The sequence below is a fragment of the Oncorhynchus keta genome, chromosome 24 (genome assembly GCF_023373465.1).
Source record: "Oncorhynchus keta strain PuntledgeMale-10-30-2019 chromosome 24, Oket_V2, whole genome shotgun sequence".
NCBI classification, from domain to species: Eukaryota; Metazoa; Chordata; class Actinopteri; order Salmoniformes; family Salmonidae; genus Oncorhynchus; species Oncorhynchus keta.
This window is the reverse complement of record NC_068444.1, coordinates 35735400-35759474: the sequence shown is the minus strand read 5'-3', so window position 1 is coordinate 35759474 and position 24075 is coordinate 35735400. Positions and strand designations below refer to the sequence as shown.

The 24075-nt window shown below is 44.3% G+C and overlaps 1 protein-coding gene and 1 long non-coding RNA gene across 4 annotated transcripts in view; one reads left to right on the top strand and one right to left on the bottom strand.

Moving 5' to 3' along the window:
- LOC118357451 (protein phosphatase 1B-like) overlaps positions 1 to 22326 on the top strand; it is a 29480-nt gene extending 7154 nt beyond the window's left edge. Inside the window, exons 2-8 of one of the 3 annotated variants that reach the window (XM_035734551.2) lie at positions 4757 to 5251; positions 14418 to 14591; positions 14714 to 14887; positions 14981 to 15098; positions 15333 to 15444; positions 15611 to 15668; positions 17827 to 22326. In XM_035734551.2, coding sequence (XP_035590444.1) covers positions 4769 to 5251; positions 14418 to 14591; positions 14714 to 14887; positions 14981 to 15098; positions 15333 to 15444; positions 15611 to 15668; positions 17827 to 17850 — 1143 coding nt within the window. In that variant the 5' untranslated portion in view covers positions 4757 to 4768 and the 3' untranslated portion in view covers positions 17851 to 22326. Of the gene's footprint in view, positions 1 to 4756; positions 5252 to 14417; positions 14592 to 14713; positions 14888 to 14980; positions 15099 to 15332; positions 15445 to 15610; positions 15669 to 16185; positions 17361 to 17826 lie in introns of those variants that run through there. The other 2 variants (XM_035734550.2, XM_035734549.2) reach the window with 2 other exon arrangements.
- LOC127911452 (uncharacterized) lies at positions 12554 to 14377 on the bottom strand. Its single transcript, XR_008078584.1, has 3 exons — positions 13641 to 14377; positions 13479 to 13608; positions 12554 to 13350 (listed from the first exon to the last, which is right to left on the bottom strand). It is a non-coding gene; the product is annotated as an uncharacterized LOC127911452 (long non-coding RNA).
- Positions 22327 to 24075: the final 1749 nt, after the last annotated feature.

Here is a 24075-nt window from a genome sequence, read left to right as displayed (position 1 = left end):
AGCTCGCCGCCATTGGCCTCTGGAGCAGTGGGAAGTGATGAACCACGCTTTACCATCTGGCAGTCCGACGGACGAATCTGGGTTTGGCGGATGCCAGGAAAACGCTACCTGCCCCAATGCGTAGTGCCAACTCTAAAGTTTGGTGAAGGAGGAATAATGTTCTGGGGCTGTTTCATGGTTCAGGCTTGGCACCTTTGTTCCAGTGAAGGGTAATCTTAACGCGACAGCATACAATGACATTCTTTGTGGCAACAGTTTGGGGAAGGCCCTTTCCTATTTCAGCATGACAAAAGTCACTTTCTGAGCACTTATACAATGGGGAAATATTTATGGAAGGTTTTGATCAAATCAAAAGGGGTTCTGTCAAATTATTGAATTCAAATAGGTTGTAATGTCGTATGCACAAGTACAGAGAAATTCCTTTCTTGCAAGCCTAATGGAATCCTCTAAATGGATCTGTGAACAGTTGGAAAAGTGATGTATGTGTGTGACCACAGAGCTGTACTCTGCGCTCATTAGAGTTATGTAATCACTGGCCTCCACTTCCCTCTGCAGAGCCAGTGGTTCTTGACAACCACGTGTGGCTGTGGGAGATCTGAGTCCTGGTTTCGGCTTGTGGTTTTAAGTTGGGTGACATCAGTTTCGAGGGTTGAGTGGTCGAGAGTCTGTGGTTTCGTCCTTGAGCTGGGGTGTATGTGTCTCAATAACACCTATGTCTGTGTGTGTGTGTGTAGCAGTCCATCCAAATGCCACTGGAGAATAAAGGGGATACTAAGAAGGAAGCTGGAGCTTTGTGATTCCCTGCCATTTCAGGCTGGGCAATGTAACTAGTTCCTCCTCGAACACGCACACACACACACACACACACACACACACACACTGCTCCCATTTTTTTTGGAGAGAGTGTGAGGTAGCTGAATGAAGCCAAGACTGCATGTTTGGTTGCTAGGCAACAGTAGTGAGTTTGTTTTATTTTAGAGTTGTACTGCCTAACATGACAGACGTTCTGTACACACACACACACACACACACACACACACACACACATTGATATAGACCCAGTCGGTATTAGATAGAATATTGCTGCCCACCTGTGGGGGAAAACAACCTGTGGTTACCTAGGTTACCCCATTGGCTAGTAGCCAATTGAGTGAATGCTACCAACAACACAAACGGACTGTACTAAACAAGTTAAATGTCTTGCATGTGAGAATGTTTTCCACACACACAGAGCTACGTGTAGCCTACTTAGACACCGTGTTCCCACTTTCCCATGCCTAACAGCCTGAAGCCACAGGGCTCTTCTCACAGGCTATATTTCCTTACCTGGGAGCATTGTGAAACAGAAGTCAGGATTTTTGACCTGGCTACATGTACAGTTCCAGTCCAAGGTTTGGACATGCCTACTCATTCAAGGGTTTTTCTTTATTTTTACTATTCATTGTAGAATAATAGTGCAGACATCAAAACTTTGAAATAATAACCATGAATAATTAAACAAACAAAAAAAACTTGAATGAGTAGGCGTGTCCAAACTTTTAACTGGCACTGTTCATTGAACAACACAGCAGCTTTTCGGCATAACAAAAATTGTATGTCTAAGTTGGCTCCTTTTTAAATGGGGCTCAATTGGAAATAATGTTTGTTTTGTCCAATTTGTGGGCGTAGTTGGTGAATTCTTTATTACATGGATATCGACCCTGAGTATAGGGACGAAGGGGTAGCCTAGTCTTAGAAGAGAAGGAGTGATGGGGGGCTCGTAGAGGGACAGGGGGATAGTTGGGGGAGTGATGGGGAATAGGGCGCTAGTAGGAGGGGTAGGGGGCTAGTAGGAGTGATAGGGGGCTAGTAGGAGTGATAGGGGGCTAGTAGGAGTGATAGGGGGCTAGTAGAAGGAGTGATAGGGGGCTAGTAGAAGGAGTGATAGGGGGCTAGTAGAAGGAGTGATAGGGGGCTAGTGGAAGGAGTGATAGGGGGCTAGTGGAAGGAGTGATAGGGGGCTAGTAGAGGTATGAATGGAGTGTCTTTCCCACCTTGAGCTTGAAACTCAAACCACACACTATTAATAGACTGTGTTTTTACAGAGCATCATGACTTGTGTGCTCCCCACTGGCTCTCACCCACCCACCCGCACGCACACACACACTCTCATACTTCCGAGGCCAGCTGGGGAGTCATTCTTTGTGCCTACCAACCTTTTTTGGGGCACATGCCTGTCGTGCCGTGTGTGTGTGTGTGTGTGTGTGTGTGTGTGTGTGTGTGTGTGTGTGCTCACAATTTATGGCTGGTCGATATGGCATATAAATCTATTTTTTTTCAAACTTAATATCTCAGTTTTATTTTTGTCTATAAGCTTTATTGCACCGTTTGTAAAGGTCAATAGACTGCATTTTCAAGCAGTCAGCAATCTAATGAATTCAGGGCTTGTGTAATTATACCTAGGCTACATATAGGCCTTCCATAACCATAAGACCCACTAATAATTGTATCAAAATGTGTTTACCTGTTTTTTTGTAATCACTGATCTGGCTTTCAAGTCTCTCTGAAAATGCCCTTTTTGTTACAACTTTAGCCAGAACCATGCATAATTCAACAATAATGACCAACTTCTTATAGCAGGCATTTATAAAATCAACAAATATCTCATAAACAATCTCCAGCACAAGCCCGTGTTCTAGTGAGTAGCCAACTAATCTTTATTTCAAGTCGAGTCAACTTGGATCTATTTGCAAGCCAACAAGGTTAAACAGTTGAACTGTTATGAACACACCCTCCTGTCCGACTCTAGCTTTTTGAAATTTGAACAGCATGCTAGCCTGTCCACTTTGCTTAGATGTTGAAATCAATAAATGCATATTTTTATATTCATTGCAAATGTATAAAACACAAACTAGAAAGCCAGAAAATAAGTCTATGGCTATAATCCTGCTGGCGATACGTGGCACTGCACTGCCGCGCTCGACAATCGTAGAATACTTTTCTCAGAATCAACGTTCATGGATACTCCAGTGTTAGTAGGGTCTGCGCTAACATTCTCATCCTATTACAGTAAAATAATATCTTTGTTTCATTGTCTACATGACCTGTTCCGATGGACCAAACCTCAAATGCAAATACCGAGATGAAACGGCTTTTCAAAGAAGAAGAAGTGATCTTTTATCTCTGTTGTTAGTGGCAGGGGAAGTGGCTTGGCGTGTGTGAGAATGGGAAGATACACACAGCACAGGACGAACGAATGAGACGAGTCAAAAAATACATAAATGCTCCATGAAAAACATTTTTTTTTCTTGTGATACAGGCATTTGGAATTTTGTGCTAAAACAAAAACGAGATTTAATCCAATTAATTCAACATGGTGCCTTCAGAAAGTGTTCATACCCCACACATGTTCTTACAGCCTGAATTTAAAATGGATTAAATAGATTTTTTTCTCTCACCCCTCTATACACAATACCCAATAATGACAAAGTGAAAACTTGTATTTAGTTTATTTTTTAAATAAAATACTTAAATCTAATTTACATAAGTATGCACACCCCTGAGTCAATACTTTGAAGAAGCATCTTTGGCAGTGATTACAGCTGTGAGTCTTTCTGGGTAAATCTTTAAGAGCTTTCCACCCCAAAAAATATTTTTAAAATTCTTCAAGCTCTGTCAAATTGCTTGTTGATCATTGCTAAACAACTATTTTCAGGTATTGCTATGGAATTTCTAGTAGATTTAAGTTTAAACTGTAACTCGGCCACTCGGAAAAATTCACTGTCTTCTTGGTAAGCAACTCCAGTGTTGACTAGCTAGCCCCACATCTTTTTCTGTTGGGTTTATTGGCAGTTGGCATCCAACTTTCTGATGCGTTGCCACCACCTACTGTACTAGAGTGCCACCACCTCCCACCTGTGTACAAGAGTCCTAGCATACAAATTGACCAATAGAAGTATAAAGAGGGGTTCCTGCAGATGCAGGAATGTCCACAAGCAGGAATGCTCCAAATTGCAGTCCTCAGTTGCATCTTTCTCAAGCAGATCATGCAAGCCCAGTAGTGTGTAATTTAGACCCACAGTTCAGGGGGGCAAAGTGCGTGTCTTGCCTGCTGTGTACCGGAGTTCTTGCACAGCGTGTCCACATGCCGCTCCAGAGCCAGTTCTCTTCTTCCTTTGCTTGTAGTTCAGGTTTTCACACTTTAATCACACTCTTGTTTAAAAAAAAAAATGCATGTAAAAATACAAAATGTTATGGTTTATGCATTACTGTAGACTTAAGAGCGGTCTTCTGATATGTTTTGAGGTCTCAACAATCAAACACATCTTTGGGGGGGGGGGGTGTAGTTGCCCTTTTATTAAATTGTGCACCTTCCAGGAGAATGTTGTTAGGCTAGATGTATTTTTGTACGATGTAGGCTACATGTAATGGCAGAATGCCCTGTGATTTGATACAAATTATCATGATATCATTCTGCCAGGGAGGGCCTACTTTGCAGTTGGTTTTTGGGAAAGCAATTAGAAATTGTTTTTCAATCAGCGCATGATAACCGAGTTGCGTATTACAAAGATTCAACTAAGACTTCAGACCAAACTTCTTGAATACCTTGTCTGCATACCCATTGTTGCATACCCAAATCGTGATGATAATAATATAGGGAACCAAAAACTAACATGACCAGCTGAAAAACATTTCAGTGGCACCCTAGCCACCATTGGCCTATTGAAGTATGACTGCGTTGATAACGTAGCTTTATGTATGTTTTCTCTCCTGTCAGCAGTTTGTAGGTATGGGGGCGTTCCTGGACAAGCCTAAGACAGAGAAGCATACGGCCCATGGTGAGGGCAATGGGCTGCATTACGGCCTGAGCTCCATGCAGGGCTGGCGGGTGGAGATGGAGGATGCCCACACTGCCATGGTGGGCCTGCCCCACGGCCTCACCGACTGGTCCTTCTTCGCTGTCTACGACGGGCATGCCGGCTCCCGCGTTGCCAATTACTGCTCCGCCCACCTACTGGAGCACATCCTATCAGGGGGGGCGGAGTTCACCCCGGGGACGGGCTCAGTGGAGGGTGTAAAGGATGGGATCCGCACGGGCTTCCTGAAGATCGACGAATACATGCGCAGCTTCACGGACCTGCGACAAGGGCTGGACCGCAGCGGCTCCACGGCGGTGGGTGTGCTGCTAAGCCCTTTCCACCTCTACTTCATAAACTGTGGTGACTCCCGGGCCGTGCTGAGCCGAGATGGACGAGTTGGATTCTCTACACAGGTACAATATATTACACTAGATTAGGGATGCAAATTAGGGATGCAAGCTATGATCCCTTATTGATGTCAGTCAGTCTAGATGAAGGGGAGGAGATTGGTTAAAGAAGGATTTTTCAGCCTTGAGACAATTGAGACATGGATTGTGTATGTGTGCTATTGAGGGTGAATGGGTGAAACAAAAGATTTAAGTGCCTTTGAACGGGTTATGGTAGTAGGTGCCAGGCGCACCGGTTTGTTTAGAGTCTTTTAACCAAAATATCACAGATTAGACAAACATTTTCACCTGCCCCTTTAAGTGTGGGAGGTTACCGAGGTTGCGGAACTCGTCATGTTTGTGCCTGTGGAATTGAGAATCTGACTAGCATCCGCATTGCTTCTCTTCCTTAGCAGTTGAAACTCGAATGTAGAAAGACAACCCAGCTTGTGAAACATCTATTTTTTTTGTTTAAATAGCCAAGGAAGGACTAAGCCTCACTTCAGTAGACTTTAGTTTCAAGTAAATTAGACCAACTTTTATACCTGTTCATAGCGCTTAAAAAAGAAAAGAAAACATTCGCCCACCTTCACATGCACACAGCCCCCATTCCGGCATTGTTGCATAAATCGTAGTTCTTTGACTTAGTGGGATTAATTTACTAGCTATGATGCAAAACAGCAGAAATCATTTTTAAAAAGCTAGTGCACCATTTATTTGACTTTAAATGGGTTCGTACTTTACTATTTTATTCAGAAATGTGAGTGAAATGATCGTACTGTGGAGCCCTGACCACCCGCCAACGTGGATGGGGAAATAGACATCTTACCTGCCTGTGGCGGTGGGCGTTAGGCCCTAAAATTACATTCAATGTTCTATATATATATATATCTCCCAATTCATGTTAAGTTCAAAAGAATACAAGATCAAAATGGCTGACTTCATTCAAACAAATGGGGGTTCTCAACTTTAACCTGTTACTCCTACCCCCTACTTTTTCGAACATTCTGTTAAAAATCGCGCAACATTTCAGCGCCCTGCTGCTCATGCCAGGAATATAGTATATGCATATGATTAGTATGTGTGGATAGAAAACACTCAGACGTTTATAAAACTGGTTAAATCACGGCGGTGACTATAACAGAACATTGCGTTTCATCGAAAAGTGCAGGAAAATCTGATCACTGAAAATGGAAAAATATATCCATGCGCGACTTGAACCCATTGATAAAGGTGAACCACATTTAATGGGGCTGAGGTTGCAATACCTACAGCTTCCACACGTTGTCTAGAGTCTTGTCATTTGCCTACTATTTGTTTCTTGGTCAAACAGACGCAAGGCAGCGCAGTTCTTCTGGTCTCCGACCGGATATTTTGGTTGAGATTTACCCGGACATTATTTCCAGACGGACAGCTAAAGAATATACTTCGCCTCGTGATCAATTTGATCGCTTATTAACGTGTACTAATACCTAAAGTTGCATTACAAAAGTATTTAGAAGTGTTTTGTGAAAGTTTATCGTCGACTTTTTTAATTAAAAAAAATGACGTTACGTTATAAGACGCTATTTTTTCCCGTTTATCACACAGTCTTCATAGATCGATATCTAGGCTATATATGGACCGATTTAATCGAAAAAAAAAGACCCAATAGTGATTATGGGACATCTAGGAGTGCCAACAAAGAAGATGGTCAAAGGTAATGAATGTTTTATATTTTATTTGTGCGGTTTGTGTAGCGACGACTATGCTAATTATTTTGTTTACGTCCCCTGCGGGTCTTTTGGGATGTTACATGCTATCAGATAATAGCTTCTCATGCTTTCGCCGAAAAAGCATTTTAAAAATCTGACTTGTTGCCTGGATTCACAACGAGTGTAGCTTTAATTCAATACCCTGCATGTGTATTTTAATGAACGTTTGAGTTTTAACTAGTACTATTAGCATTTAGCGTAGCGCATTTGCATTTCCAGATGTCTAGATGGGACGCCTGCGTGTCAGGTAGGAGCAAGAGGTTAAAGACTAATATCTCTGGATCATCTTTTGCAGATAGAACCTTAAGGTATGATTTTGATATTGAGGTAAAAACGGCTGCATTGGACCTTTTTTTGAAGAGTTTAATTGTAACGTGACTATCGTCTCACAGTGCCTTCAGAAAGTATTCATTCTCCTTTCTTATTCCAAATGTCACAGCTTGAATGAAATCACACACTACCCCATAATGACAAAGTGAAAACATGTTTGAATTTTTTGCAATTAAAAAAAAACCTGAAATACAGAAATGATCTAATTTACTTAAGTATTCACACCCCAGAGTCAATACTTTTGTAGATGCGCCTTTGGTGGTGGGTAAGTCTCTAAGAGCTTAACACACCTGGGATTGTGCAACATTTGCACCATTTATTTATTTTTTATTTCTAAAAGCTCTGTCAAGTTGGTTGTTGATCATTGCTAGACAACCATTTAAGTCTTGCCATGTGATTTTGAATCTGCTTGAAATTCTAACTAACTCGACCACTCAGGAACTTTCACGGTCTTCTTGGTAAGCAACTCCAGTGTATATTTGGTCTCGTGTTTTTAGGTTATTGTTGTGCAAAAAGGTGAATTCATCCCCCAGTGTCTGGTGGAAAGCAGACCAGGTTTTCCTCTGTTTTTGCCCGTGCTTAGCTCTTACATTTCTTGTTTATCCTGAAAAACTGCCTAGTCCTTAACAATTACAATTGTTATTTTAACTTGAAGTGCACAAAGTCCTCTTCTCTGACAATTAATCCACAGATAAAAGGGTAAACCGAGTTTTTCTAGTAACCTCTCCTCCAGGATTCTTCTTTGGAGTTTATATGTCGGTTGGCAACCAACTTTAAGGTACATTACCACTACCAATTGGACTGGAGTATGGCCCTCAGTTCATCTTTCAATCACCCCTGTGGGAATACTCTCCTAAAAACCAATGAGCTGGGATAGGCGGGAATTGCAGCGCGTCAAGCATCACAAATAGAACCAAGTTCTATTTTAACGCTTGACTACACAGACACGCGTGAGCAGTGTGGGTGCAATGATTGAATAACATGTATGCGTACATTTATTTTGCAGAGTATGCGACGCAAGCGGTGTGGTCAGCATGTTACTTTCGTGCATTGTTGCAAACAGGATGGATGTTTGAAATGTTTGTATTATCTACAGGCTTCCTTCTTTTCACTCTGCTAATTAGGTTAGTATTGTGGACTGACTACAATGTTGTTGATCCTTCCTCAGTTTTCTCTTTATCATGATCACCATTGGCCTCATGGTGAAATCCTTGAGTGGTTTTCCTTCCTTTCTGACAACTCAGTTAGAAGGTCCCCTGTATCATTCTACGACTGGGTGTATTGATACACCATCCAAAGTGTAATTAATAACTTCACCATGCTCAGAGGAATATTCCGTGTCTGCTGATCTAGCAATAGGTGCCCTTTGCGAGGCATTGGAAAACCTCCCTGGTATTTGTTTGAAATTCACTGCTCGACAGAGGGACCTCAACAGATAAATGTGTGTGATAGGTACAGAGACGATGCAGTCGTGTTAAACACTATTATTAACCCCCTAGAGTCGATTGACGCACCGGTAGCGTCCCACCTCGCCAACAGCCAGTGAAAGTGCAGGGCGCCAAATTCAAAACAACAAAAATCTCATAATTACAATTCCTCAAACATACAAGTATTTTACACCATTTTAAAGATAAAATTCTCATTAATCCAGCCACAGTGTCTGATTTAAAAAAAAATGCTTTACAGCGAAAGCACCACAAACGATTGTTAGGTCACCACCAACTCACAGAAAAACAGCCATTTTTCCAGCCAAAGAGAGGAGTCACAAAAAGCACAGAGGTAAATTAATCACTAAACTTTGATCTTCATCAGATGACACTCATAGGACTTCATGTTACACAATACATGTATGTTTTGTTCGATAAAGTGTATATTTATATCAAATCTCATTTTACATTGTTACATTCCGTAGTTCTAAAACATACGGTGATTGTGCAGAGAGCCACATCTTATTTACAGAAATACTCATGATAAATGTTGATGAAAATACAACTGTTATACATGGAATTAGATACTTCTCCTTAATGCAACCGCTGTGTCACATTTCAAAATATCCTTACGGGAAAAGCAAACCATGCAATAATCTGAGTACAGCGCTCAGACAACAAAGCCGCCAAAAAGATATCCGCCATATTGGGTGGTCGACATTAGTCAGAAATAGCATTATAAATCTTTGCTTACCTTTGATCTTCATCAGAATGCATTCCCAGGAATCGCAGTTCCACAATAAATGTTTGTTTTGTTCGATAATGTCCATCATTTATGTCCAAATATCTTCTTGTTAGGGCGTTTGGTAAACAAATCCAAAGCGCGTTCAGGTCCAGCCGAACATCGGACGTTACAGCCTGTAGAAACTTTTCAAAGTATAGAATCAATCTTTAGGATGTTTTTATCATAAATCTTCAATAATGTTCCAACTAGAGAATTCCTGTCTGTAGAAAAGCAATGGAACGAGAGCTAACTCTCTCGTGACCGCGCCTCGGAGCCTGTGGCAATCTGCCAGACACCTGGCTCATTCCTCTCTCATTCGGTCCCACTTCACAGTAGAATCCTCAAACAAAGTTCTAAAGACTGTTGACATCTAGTGGAAGCCTTAGGAAGTGCAACATAACCAATTTCCCACTGTATCTACAATAGGGGCTGAGTTTTAAAAAACCACAAGCCTCAGATTTCCCACGTCCTGGTTACATTTTTCTCAGGTTTTCGCCTGCCATATGAGTTCTGTTATACTCACAGACATCATTCAAACAGTTTTAGACACTTCAGTGTTTTCTATCCAATACTACTAATAATATGCATATATTAGCATCTGGGACATAGTAGCAGGCAGTTTACTCTGGGAATCTTATTCATCCAAGCTACTTCATACTGCCCCCCCGTCACCAAGAAGTTAAGCAAGAGATGAGTTTTGTTTTGCAATGAATGCATCTCTGTTAGAAATGTAGGAAGAGGTGAGCTCTAAAGATGCAAAAATTAAGATGGGTAGTTAATGACTATATGCCTTTTAACTTCTGGAAGAGAATTGAAAACCAGTAGAACAAGAGATGCAGTGGGGCAAAAAAGTATTTAGTCAGCCACCAATTGTGCAAGTTCTCCCACTTAAAAAGATGAGGCCTGTAATTTTCATCATAGGTACACTTCAACTATGACAGACAAAATGAGAAAAAAAAATCCAGTAACTCACATTGTAGGAATTTTAATGTGTACATTATGGTGTAAAATAAGTATTTGGTCACCTACAAACAAGCAAGACTATCGAGTCTTGGTCACCTCCCTGACCAAGGCCCTTCTCCCCCTGGCGGCCAGCTCTAGGAAGAGTGTTGGTGGTTCCAAACTTCTAACATTTAAGAATGATGGAGGCCACTGTGTTCTTGGGGACCTTTTAATGCTGCATAAATGTTTTTGTACCCTTTCCAACATCTGTGCCTCGACACAATACTGTCTCGGAGCTCTACGGACAATTCCTTCAAACTCATGGCTTGGTTTTTGCTCTGACATGCACTGTCAACTGAGGGACCTTTATGTGCCTTTCCAAATCATGTCCAATCAATTGAATTTACCACAGGTGGACTCTAATCAAGTTGTAGAAACTTCAAGGATGATCAATGGAAACAGGATGCACCTGAGCTCAATTTTGAGTCTCATGGCAAAGGGTCTGATTACTGATGTAAATAAGCTATTTGTATTTTTTTTTTTTTTTTTAAGATGTTTAAAAAAAATCTAAAACTTTTTTTCGCTTTGTGACTGGGATATTTTGTGGAAATGAGGGGAAAAAATGTATTTAATCCATTTTAGAATAAGGCTGTAAGGTAACAAAATGTAGAAAAAGTCTAGGTCTGAATACTTTCCGACAGCACTGTATATGTACATGGAAACTGCCTCCAGCGCATATTGAAAGGTAGTGGGTGGCTCACTGATCCTACCGTATCACGCAGTGCGCACTCAAATGGCGAGTTGAGGGTGTTTCCAACGACCTTTTTAACCAAGGGCTACTCCGCTTGTAAAAAAGTGCAGATGCTTTAATATAAGGAGGGAAGAGAAACGTGTAGCAATAAAAAGCTGTTTTAATAGGCTGGTGGCCAACATCGTTTTCACTCAAATTGCATTTAGAATTGTTGTGCGACGACTGGGTTTATGCGATTACATGTTTCACTTAAAGCTGCAACCAGCTGGATGAGGAGCTTGCACAACAGGTGATTGTTGCTTGTGTGATAAATAAGATGCATTATTTTGTAAATGCACACCGGACAATTTCATTCCACTAAATTATGCAAATGAGCCTATAGACCAATCGGTCAACTGTGTTTTCGGCAGCTAACCGCCTTTAACGGTTATCATCTCTACACTGGTACAATATGCAGTGCCTTGCAGAAGTATTTGTCAAGGCACTTTTTTCACATTTTATTGTGTTAAAGTGGGATGACAATGTACACAAAATACTCTTTAAAAAAATAATGTTTTAATTCTTACCCCGTTTTCTCCCCAATTTCATGGTATCCAATTGTTTTAGTAGCTACAACTCCCGTACGGGCTCGGGAGAGATGAAGGTTGAAAGTCATGCGTCCTCCGATACGCAACCCAACCAAGCCGCACTGCTGCTTAACACAACGCGCATCCAACCCGGAAGCCAGCCGCACCAATGTGTCGGAGGAAACACCATGCACCTGGCAACCTTGGTTAGTGCGCAGTGCGCCGGCCCGCCACAGGAGTCACTGGTGCGCAATGAGACAAGGACATCCCTTCCGGCCAACCCCTCCTTAACCCGGGCGACGCTAGGCCAATTGTGCATCGCCCCACGGACCTCCCGGTCGCGGCCGGTTAAAACAGAGCCTGGGCGCGAACCCAGAGTCTCTGATGGCAGCGCCCTTAACCACTGCGCCACCCGGGAGGCCCCCACAAAATACTCTTGTCCAAGTGGAATTTTTTTTTTAATGAATTAAACATTTCAATAACTAAAATAGTTGTTGCATAAGTATTCAGCCCCTTTGTTTAGGCAAAACTAAATGAGTTCAGAAGTCAAATGACCAAATCACACAAGTACTCTGGCAAATAATAGGGTTTGACATGATTTAATGACTAACCCTTACTCTGTCCCCCATACATAAAACACCTGTAAGGTCTCTCAGTCAAGTATTGCATTTCACACACACGTTCATCTATAAGACCAGGGAGCTTTTCAAAAGCCTCATGAAGGGCAGTGATTGGTCACAATAACAAATCTGACATTGAATATCTCCTTAAGCATGGTCTAGTTTATAATGATGCTTAGGATTATGTGTTAAACCACCCAGACACCTCGGACACAGTCATCCTTCTGAACTGTGCTTTAGGACAGGAATGAAACTGCTCAGGGATGTCACCATGGGGGCAATTGGTGATTTTTAAAACAGCTACAAAGTTCAATGGCTGAGATGGGAGAGGATGAATTAACATTATAGTGACTCCACATTAATGACCAAGTGAAAAGATTCCAAAACATGCATCTTGTATTTATTTTACTTTTTTAAAAATTTAACGAGGCAAGTCAGTTAAGAACAAATTCTAATTTACAATGACTGCTTTCCGGGGAACAATGGGTTAACTTCCTTGTTCAGGGGCAGAACGACAGATTTTTACCTTGTCAGCTCTGGGATTCGTTGCAGCAACCATTCGGTTACTGACCCAACGCTCTAACCACTAGGCTACCTGCCGCCCCTACACTCTTAACCACTAGGCTACCTGCCGCCCCTACACTCTAACCACTAGGCTACCTGCCGCCCCTACACTCTTAACCACTAGGCTACCTGCCGCCCCTACACTCTAACCACTAGGCTACCTGCCGCCCCTACACTCTTAACCACTAGGCTACCTGCCGCCCCTACACTCTAACCACTAGGCTACCTGCCGCCCCTACACTCTAACCACTAGGCTACCTGCCGCCCCTACACTCTAACCACTAGGCTACCTGCCGCCCCTACACTCTTAACCACTAGGCTACCTGCCGCCCCTACACTCTTAACCACTAGGCTACCTGCCGCCCCTACACTCTAACCACTAGGCTACCTGCCGCCCCTACACTCTAACCACTAGGCTACCTGCCGCCCCTACACTCTAACCACTAGGCTACCTGCCGCCCCTACACTCTTAACCACTAGGCTACCTGCCGCCCTACACTCTAACCACTAGGCTACCTGCCGCCCCTACACTCTTAACCACTAGGCTACCTGCCGCCCCTACACTCTAACCACTAGGCTACCTGCCGCCCCTACACTCTTAACCACTAGGCTACCTGCCGCCCCTACACTCTAACCACTAGGCTACCTTCCGCCCCTACACTCTAACCACTAGGCTACCTGCCGCCCCTACACTCTTAACCACTAGGCTACCTGCCGCCCCTACACTCTAACCACTAGGCTACCTGCCGCCCCTACACTCTAACCACTAGGCTACCTTCCGCCCCTACACTCTAACCACTAGGCTACCTGCCGCCCCTACACTCTAACAACTAGGCTACCTGCCGCCCCGTATGGAACAAGGCACTAAAGTAATAATGCAACTAAACATGGCAAAGGAATAAACTTTTTGGCCTAAATGCAAAGCCCTATGTTTGGGTCAAATCCAACACAACACATTACTAAGCAACTGCCTCCTTATTTTCAAGCATGATGGTGGCTGCATCATGGTATCGGTATGCTTGACATCGGTAAATACTGGGGAGTTTTTCAGGAAAGAAAGAAAGAATTGGGATAGGGCTAAGCACAGGCAAACTCCTAGAGCATAACCTGCTTCAGTCTGCTTTACACCAAATACTGGAAGAGGAATTCATCTTTCAGCAAGACTCAAATGACTGTCTAGCCATGATCCCCAACATCTTGACAGAGTTTGAAGACCCACAGCTGTAATTGCTGCCCACAGTGTTTCTAACATGTATGAACTCAGGGAGCTGAATACTTATACAATATACTGAGTGAGAGGGAGGGAGTGATAGGGAGAGACAGCAGGGGATCAGTTTGAGCCTGGCAAGACGCATGATCGCTGACCCTGATCATGTAATGAGTAGTTATTTAGAATGCAAGGTCATGTTGTAGATCAGCAGCCTCTTATCTCAAACGCTTTCTTTCTCACTGCAGGACCACAAGCCGTGCAACCCCAGAGAGAAGGAGCGTATCCAGAACGCAGGGGGGTCAGTGATGATCCAGAGGGTCAACGGTTCCCTGGCCGTGTCCAGAGCCCTGGGGGACTATGACTACAAGTGTGTGGATGGGAAGGGTCCCACAGAACAACTGGTCAGCCCAGAGCCAGAGGTGTGTGTGTGTGTGTTTTAAAATGCCTTTATTACTGTGCACAGCTTGTAGTAAACTCGAGGTCTTTCTCCTACTTGAGGTGTGTGTGATCTCTCCAGCTGAGGTGTGTGTTCCTCCCACAGGTGTGTGTGTTGGAGCGTGCTGCGGAGGGGGATGAGTTTGTGGTGCTGGCGTGCGATGGGATCTGGGACGTGATGTCCAACGAGGAGCTGTGCGAGTTCGTCAGGTCCCGGCTACAAGTGTTTGACGACCTGGAAAGAGTCTGCACTGCCGTGGTGGACACCTGTCTGCACAAGGTACATACACACTCTAACTCACCCACACTCTAACTCACCCACACTCTAACTCACCCACACTCTAAGCCCCGGTCTCTATGTGTGTTTCTCCAGGGCAGCAGAGATAACATGAGTGTGGTGTTGGTGACTTTACCGGGAGCTCCCAAGGTGTCTGAGGAAGCCCTGAAGAGAGAGGAGGACCTGGACAAATACCTGGAGACACGTGTAGAGGGTGAGACCACGCACATACACCCCCATCCTTTCTAAGAGCTTAGACACCCTACAGGGACGAACGGCTAATAGCAGCGAGAAGCTGTCGCCGCGGTGTGTAATAGTGACCACCTGCTGGGTGTCGACGAGCAGAGGCTCTTTCAACGTGGACATGGCGGCCAATATTCTGGTCAGAGGCAACTGTCCATCTTTTTATTCTGTTGCGTTTCCAGTCTAACCCTGTGTCTGTCTCTAGATTTGCTGGGTAGCTGTGGAGAGGAGGGGGTTCCTGACCTGGTGTCTGTTCTGAGGAACATTGCCTCTGAGAACATCCCCAACCTTCCACCTGGAGGAGGCCTGGCCTGCAAGTAAATACTACACACACTGAAGACAACTGCTTTATTGTCCATGTCTCCCCCTTCTTTCTTCATGAAAGTATGAGAGACTGTCATGATTTATTGATCCAACTTCTCAATAAAGCTTCACACAAGTTCACAAATAAGAATGTCTAATTGTGTGTGTGTGTGGGGTCAGGCGCAGTGTGATCGAGGCGGTGTACAGCAGGCTGAACCCACAAAGAGAAGAGGAAGGGGTGAGTAACTCTTCTTTGACCGCTCACCCCTGACCTCCCACTTCCACAATGACCCCACTCCAGCCCAGTCACAACAGCACCACTCTTCTGGCGTGTGAATGGGCTTCGAGGACCGTCAAAATACCAAACATGATCAAAATTGAATATTTAATCTAGAGTCAAGACTTGGTTTCACATCACATGAATACTGATCCCTGATGTTCCTTCCTACCGTGTCCCAACCTTTTATCACACAAAAGTCCTGGACGTCTTTTGAACATGAACTATTTTGCCTAGTCTAGTCTGTGTTTGTGTTGTGTTTGGGGTGTTGGGAGTTGTAGTGGGGAACGGGAAGGCATTGTTGTATTCTCCTCTCCCTCACTGGACAAAGACAATGTCACTACGGGTAGCTGGCCACAGGGGTAGGGGTAGTATGGTGTGAGACAGTGTGTGTGCCTGTGTGTGCGTGTTTGACGCTGGTGTGTGTCTGACACTAGCTTGTGTGTGTGTGTGTGTGGCGTGGTGTTGCCCCGGCCAGGCCTGTGTTGGAGGTGGAGGAGAGGAGGAGAGTGAGGAGGGAGGAGGCAGCAGTACGGCGACCAACCTCTTGGAGGCGCTGCGTCAGTTCCGCCTGCACCACCGGGGGCAGTATCGCTCGGTGCTGGAGGAAGCCCTGGCAGTCTACCGTCTGCCTGGGGAGAATACAGCCGACATGGGAGAGGAATCCTCCTCTTTTACCGCTGACGACCTCCCTGACTCCCCCCGGCCCTCACCCCCCTCTCCCCCTCCCTCACCTGTCGTCATCGAGACGCCCTCATCCCCGGAGACAGAGAAAAGCAAAGACACGCCCTCTCCAGACATCGACCAACAACCACCTCTGGCTGCAGACATCGACCAATCAGAACCTCCAGCGGTAGACACTGACCAACCTGAACCTCCGGCGGCAGACCTCGTCCCACTATATCCTCCAGCTGCTGAGCTTCGCCAACCAGATCCTCCCCCTCCTAATTCACCTCTGATCTCTGTTGTTGACCCCCCCCCCCCAAAAAAAAAATCTAGTCTAGTCCATGCGTGCTCTCACAGCGTCTAGTCCATCCGTGCTCTCACAAACGCCATAATGGGTAGATATAAAGATGAGTGGTCTAAGTCAATGGACCGATCATGTCTGGACCTCTACCTGACAGAGAGAGAAGACCGACTGGACTGTCCATATAAAAACACAAGTTCCCATAAACCACCAATACCTGATCTCACAGTACCCACACACAACACACTCACTCTCTGTGTGTCTCTGTGTCTCTGTGTGTGTCTGTGTGTCTCTGTTTGCCTGTCTCTGTCTCTCTGCGTGTCTCTCTGTCTGTCTGTCCGAGAGAGAGCAGCCAGCTGAGGTGTGTGTGTGTGTGTGTGTGTGTGTGTGTGTGTGTGTTTGTTAGAATTTGTTAAGGTGTGTGTCCACTACAGTACTGTAACTACTTCAAAATTCTGGAACAGTATACAAAGTTCTAAAAAGTTCAAAATACCAAAGTAAAAAAGGTGTGTGTGTCATTGTATTTCTAAAGACTGAGTTGTATTTCTCTCTGATGAATGGTGGCACTTACTGTATGCAACAAGACACAATTGTGTGTGTGTGTGTGTGTCTGGGCTGAATCTGTTCCATACAGCAATATGTGAATGAATAAAATAATCAATAAAAGTGATTTGAATTAATAATAATACTAAGATCTGTCCATCTGATTTGGTTTGTCTCTTGACTGTCAGATTTGGTCAGTGTCTGACTGTTATGGTATATGATCACTTTTTCCTGTGAACATTCCATTGTGGGTCTGAAATTGCTCTTCGTGTCCTGAATAGTGCACAGTGATTTCCTGCTACATGGCACCATGGCATTTATAGCATCATCTACAAATGTTTCATTCTTGTTGACAAAAAAAGCCTATTACATAGGCTGTAGCCTAGTATAAGAATTGGGACACAGCCTGTCTTTCAGTCGGCCACCAACAGGTGAGTCCAAGATCGGCTCATCCCACAGATTGACCCACATACCAACCCCTCACATTCTCAGCCCCCGGTCCACTTGCACACCTGCTTCTCAACATTAATACGTTAATAACATCAGTTTTATATTGTATGCACTATGGCGCCTCATAAACATTTCTCTCTCTCGTTCTCTCTATCTCAGTGTGATCTGGAGGACCCCTGGTAGTCGTGGTAACTGCGACCCGGTCTCCTCCTGTGATTGGTCTAGCCACCCAGAGGGAGAATTGCCTCTTCCACGTGCCCAGTGGACAACGTGTGTGTGTGTGTGCGTGTGAGGATGAACACACCCACACACACACTCTGCTTTTCCTTGGGAGGAGTGTGTCTTTGGAGGTGTTGCGGTTGTTGTAAGGACTGATGAAGCGTCTGGATGGTAGACGTTTTTACCATCCAGGTTTTCTGGTGTTACATTTTTTTTGTTGTTGTTGACATTGATCACCTGACTACATGGACATGACCTGGGGTGGATTTATGTGTTTGTGTGTGTGAGAGAGAGACAGGAAATTTGGAGGTGGGGATTGGGACCCAGACTGGTTCAATCTGGTACTTGTCTTGGACTCTGCTGCCTGAAAACCCCAACCGCCCGAACACACACACACACACACACCCTAAAACCTGATACACCAAGCCCTGCAAATGTACAGTGGGGAGAACAAGTATTTCATAAACTGCTGATTTTGCAGGTTTTCGTACTTACAATGCATGTAGAGGTCTGTAATTTTTATCATAGGTACACTTCAACTGTGAGAGACAGAATCTAAAACAAAAATCCAGAAAGTCACATTGTATGATTTTTAAGTAATTAATTAGCATTGTATTGCATGAAGTAAGTATTTGATACATCAGAAAAGCAGAACTTAATGTTTGGTACAGAAAACTTTGTTTTCAATTACAGAGGTCATACGTTTCCTGTAGTTCTTGACCAGGTTTGCACACACTGCAGCAGGGATTTTGGCCCACTCCTCCATAGAGACCTTCTCCAGATCCTTCAGGTTTCGGGGCTGTTGATAGGCAATACGGACTTTCAGCTCCCTCCAAAGATGTTCTATTGGGTTCAGGTCTGGAGACTGGCTAATCCACTCCAGGACCTTGAGATGCTTCTTACGGAGCCACTCCTTAGTTGCCCTGGCTGTGTGTTTCGGGTCGTTGTCATGCTGGAAGACCCATCTTCAATGCTCTTACTGAGGGAAGGAGGTTGTTGGCCAAGATCTCGCGATACATCCATCCTCCCCTCAATACGGTGCAGTCGCCCTGTCCCCTTTGCAGAAAAGCATCCCCAAAGAATGCTCTTTCCTCCTCCATGCTTCATGGTTGGGATGGGGTTCTTGGGGTTGTACTCATCCTTCTTCCTCCAAACACGGCGAGTGGAGTTTAGACCAAAAAGCTCTATTTTTGTCTCATCAGACCACATGACCTTCTCTCATTCCTCCTCTGGATCATTCAGATGGTCATTGGCAAACTTCAGACGGGCCTGGACATGCGCTGGCTTGAGCAGGGGGACCTTGCGTGCGCTGCAGGATATTAATCCATGATGGCGTAGTGTGTTACTAATGGTTTTCTTTGAGACTGTGGTCCCAGCTTCAGGTCATTGACCAGGTCCTGCTGTGTAGTTCTGGGCTGATCCCCCACCTTCCTCATGATCATTGATGCCCCACGAGGTGAGATCTTGCATGGAGCCCCAGACGGAGGGTGATTGACTGTCATCTTGAACTTCTTAAATTTTCTAATAATTGCGCCAACAGTTGTTGCCTTCTCACCAAGCTGCTTGCCTATTGTCCTGTAGCCCATCCCAGCCTTGTGCAGGTCTACAATTTTTATCCCTGATGTCCTTACACAGCTCTCTGGTCTTGGCCATTGTGGAGAGGTTGGAGTCTGTTTGATTGAGTGTGTGGACAGGTGTCTTTTATACAGGTCATGCAATAAAATGCAAATGACATACAATGTGATTTTCTGGATTTTTGTTTTAGATCCCGTCTCTCACAGTTGAAGTGTACCTATGATAAAAAAAAATTACAGACCTCTACATGCATTGTAAGTAGGATAACCTGCAAAATCGGCAGGTTATCAAATATTTGTGCTTCCCATGTATCTCTCTCTCACACACAGAGGGTGGGGGGTCCACGTGCTACACGTCCCTCACAACCCTCTGCTCCACGCCACAGCTACTGAACAGGTATTGGTTAAAACTGATCCCACCTGACCCCCTATGTGCCACGCTACAGGGGGGGTATTGGTTCAAACTGATCCCACCAGACCGCCTCTGATTGGTTCCTCCTGATGGATGGAGTCTTCTGATCATGTTTATTTTCTGTTTGCTGTAGGATAAACGAAGGAGAAGAGCGGTAAAAAGGAGAGGAGTGCTGAATCTCAAATCAGTCCCTTCCACTCGCTCCAATGCCCTCGATTTGTGCATTCATGTGAGCCCGCCATATGCACGTGTCCCAAAGCCGAGGGAGTGGAAATATTGAGGGGTTTAGGTCTAATTTAGTCTCTCCGATAGACACTTCAACCTGGCTTCACAGCAAAGTAATATTCCAACACGCACCACAAAGTGCAATTTCATAAATAACATTGAAAAGTCTTGCCTAATGATAAGGCACGTGCATTTATTTTGTGAAGCAGTGAAATACATCCCAAATGAACTGTTCAACTGTTAATGTGGTTTAAATCTCGTTAAACAATGGGGAATTTCTCAATTTGACTTGCATGTCCATTTTTACATGTCTATTTTATTGAAATTGAAATGAATCGTTAAAGTCATGACTTTGTCCCGAAGTTGGTTGGGGTTATTGATTTGACACGCTGGAAACCAGCATCAGTCTTGTCAGGAAGTGTGACAATGGAGTGATTTCCGAGAGTTGGTAGAGGCGAGGGACTGGTTTGGGACTCCAGAGGACTACAGCGGTTTCTGTTCTCTCTGGTAGGGGTGGGCTCACAGTGGTGGGGTTCCGTGTGATTATGTCTGTCACAGGCAGGACTGGGGGAGGGAGGGATCAGGGGTTAGGGTAGAGTTTCTCAAACTGTGGCATGGGGACCCCAAGGGGAGCACATTAGCGTTTTCTGCACTAACACTACACAGCTGATTCACGCAATCAAAGCTTGATGATGATGTTCATTATTTAAATCAGCGGTGTGGTGCTCGGGCAAAAAAAAACGTGGACCGAGTTTGGGAAACACTGGGGTTAGGGTGTCTTGGTTGGACCTGCTGCATCAAAAACAGACCGCTCCTGAACCTCACCTACTCCCCTCCGCTCTTCTGATCAAAGAGGATCAATAGTTAACCTGATCACTTTGATCTAAAACGGACATCTCCTGGACCCCACCGTCTCACCTTATTCCCCTCCGCTCTGCTCACCTGAGTAAAGCAGGCTCAATAGTTAACCTTGGCCCGGTTTCCCAAGAACGTTAGATACGTTGTCGTTAAATCTGTGAGCAGTTTCCCAAAACCATCGTTATTAACGTTGCACTTGAAGATGCTCGTAATCTAACGCCTGCATCAGATCATCTCAGAACAGCCGAGTTAATGTTTTTTTTTGCCCTCCCACGTCACTTTATACACAAGATCTCCGCTTAACATAATCACATGGTTTATCAGTCTCTGTGACCACCTATAACTTCAGAACAAAGTTGACTACAAATACAAAGTTGCCAATGTCTTTGCCATTGAAACAGTGGGAGGCGACATACAAAGATGCTTCAAATGTACTGACTGTACTGTAGGATACTGTCTGTAATTTGTGTCAATATATGTCATCACGTGTAGCCTAACAAATCAGTGATATGGTGCATTTGTTATTGGGTAAGCGTTAAAAAATAAGCCGACTCGATATTTACAACTGAAGGTGGTAATGTGTCTCTAGAAGCTGATCCGTAGTCAGTTTTGTGAAAGAAATATAATGTAAAGGAAAGATTTGAATGGATAAAAGCTGACCTGAGAGCAGCACTCCCGTTCGATCCTATCAGTAGCAACACATGCTCCAACGATGCATTAAGCGACCGTTCTCTACGCGTGGTGTTTTTGGAAACGCATGTTATATATTAGGCGGTTGTAGGAAAGTTGCATCGTTAAAACAGTTGTAAGCCTAAGGTCCATCGCTATCGTGAAACCGGGCCCAGATCACATTGAGCAACATTCACGCGTAGCTGTTGATTTTACGGAGTATTACCAAGTTTAATTCAAATCAGTCTCTGTAAAAACTAGGAAATGTGGAGTTGTTTAAGAATATTTAGGAGCTTTAGCTAAATATTTGGTCCTGCTTTGTGACATCAACCCCTGGTTGGCCGCCAGACGCCCTACTCCACAATGTGATGTCATCATAGACTGCAGGGCAACTTCCTGGTTACGGAAAACACCAACACAATTCAAATTTGCCAAAACTGACACTTGACTCTTCCCAATGTGATCAGTCTTCTTGGCAGATAAAAATGTTGCTGTTGTCTGTAAAGCAGAGCGCTGCCCCATTTTGTGTATGATGTCATATGGTGGAGTGTACCTTTTTTTTTAACCCAGGTAGTGTCCTAGTGTTAATCCTGTGTACCTGGTTCAGACTACATCGGTAATGTTTGTATTTGCTGTTGTTTGATTGCACTCACATTTGATTACAGAAAGCGTCTATATATGAAATAAAATACCTGCCAAGGACCAGTGGTCAGTGTCTCTGGATTGTGTGTACACGTTTCTGCGTCTGCCTTAGCATATGAAAGTGGGCAGCCTGTTTGCTTATTTCACTCACAAATCCATTCCATTTAAATCCACGTGGGACAGCGAATGAGTACACTTCAGGGAGAATCCAGCTGCTGCCCTTCTTCCCCCCTATACCCTTGGCTAAATCCCCTCTCTCGGGCCCCTCATCACTTCATCCTAATCTCCAATCACAATTTTCTCAATCTGAGATCGATTAAGACATTATGGGCATTGTGGGTCATAGGTGTGTTTTTTAATTTGGTGATGGGTCACCTCTGCTATTGGCTGCTTTTAAGTCCTCCGTTCAACGTATCCGCTTCTCATGAACCCCGGTACAGTGCATTCGGAAAGTATTCAGACCACTTGACTATTTCCATATTTTTTTTAACGTTACTTCCTTATTCTAAAATAGATTAAAACAATATATCCTCATAAATCTACACACAATACCCCATAATGACAAAGCAAAAACAGGTTTTTAGAAATGTTAGCAAACTGAAATATTACATTTACATAAGTATTCAGACTCGGTACTTTGTTGAAGCACCTTTGGCAGTGATTACAGCCTTGAGTTTTCGAGTATGACGCTACAAGCATGGCACACCTGTATTTGGGGAGTTTCCCCAATTCTTCTCTGCAGATCATCTCAAGCTCTGTTAGGTTGGATGTGGAGCGTCGCTGCACATACATTTTCAGGTCTCTCCAGAGATGTTCCATTGGGTTCAAGTCCGGGCTCTGGCTGGGCCACTCAACATTGAGACTTGTCCTGAAGACTCCTGTTTTGTCTTGGCTGTGTGCTTTAGGGTCATGCTTCACCGTAGGGATGGTGCAAGGTTTCCTCCAGATGTGACACTTGGCATTCAGGCCAAAGAGTTTCATCTTGGTTTCATCAGACCAGAGAATCTTGTTTCTCATCGTCAGAGTCCTTTAGGTGCCTTTTGGCAAACTCCAAGCGGGCTGTGATATGGCTTTTATTGAGGAGTGGTTTCCGTCTGGCCACTCTACCATAAAAGCCTGATTGGTGGAGTGCAGTAGTGATTGTTGTCCTTCTGGCAGGTTCTCTCATATCGACAGTGGAACTCTGGAGCTCTGTCAGAGTTACCATCGGGTTCTTGGTCACCTCCCTGACCAAGGCCCTTCTCTGATTGCTCCAGGCAACCATTTCTAGGAAGAGTCTTGATGGTTCTAAACCTCTTCCATTTCAGTATGAAATAATGGCCTTCAATGCTGTATTAAAAAAAATGTTTGTACCATAGATCTGTGCCTCAACACAATCCTGTCTCTGTGCTCTCCTGACAATTCCTTTGACCTCGTGGCTTGGTTTTTCTCTGACATGCACTGTCAACTGTGGGACCTTATATAGACAGGTGTGTGCCTTTCCAAATCATGTCCAATCATTTGAATTTACCACAGTTGACAATGCATGTCAGAGCAAAAACCAAGCCATGAGGTCGAAGGAATTGTGAAGTAGCAGAAACATCTCAAGGATGATCAAAGTAAACAGGCTGCACCTGAGCTCAATGTCGAGTCTCCTAGCAAAGGGTCTGAAAACGTATGTAAATAAGGTATTTCCTGGTATTAACTGACTAGGTAAGTCAGTTAAGAACAAATTCTTATTTACAATGACGGCCTATCCAGGCCAAACCCGGATGACGCTGGGCCAGTTGTGCGCCGCCCTATGGGACTCCCAATCACGGCCGGGTGTGA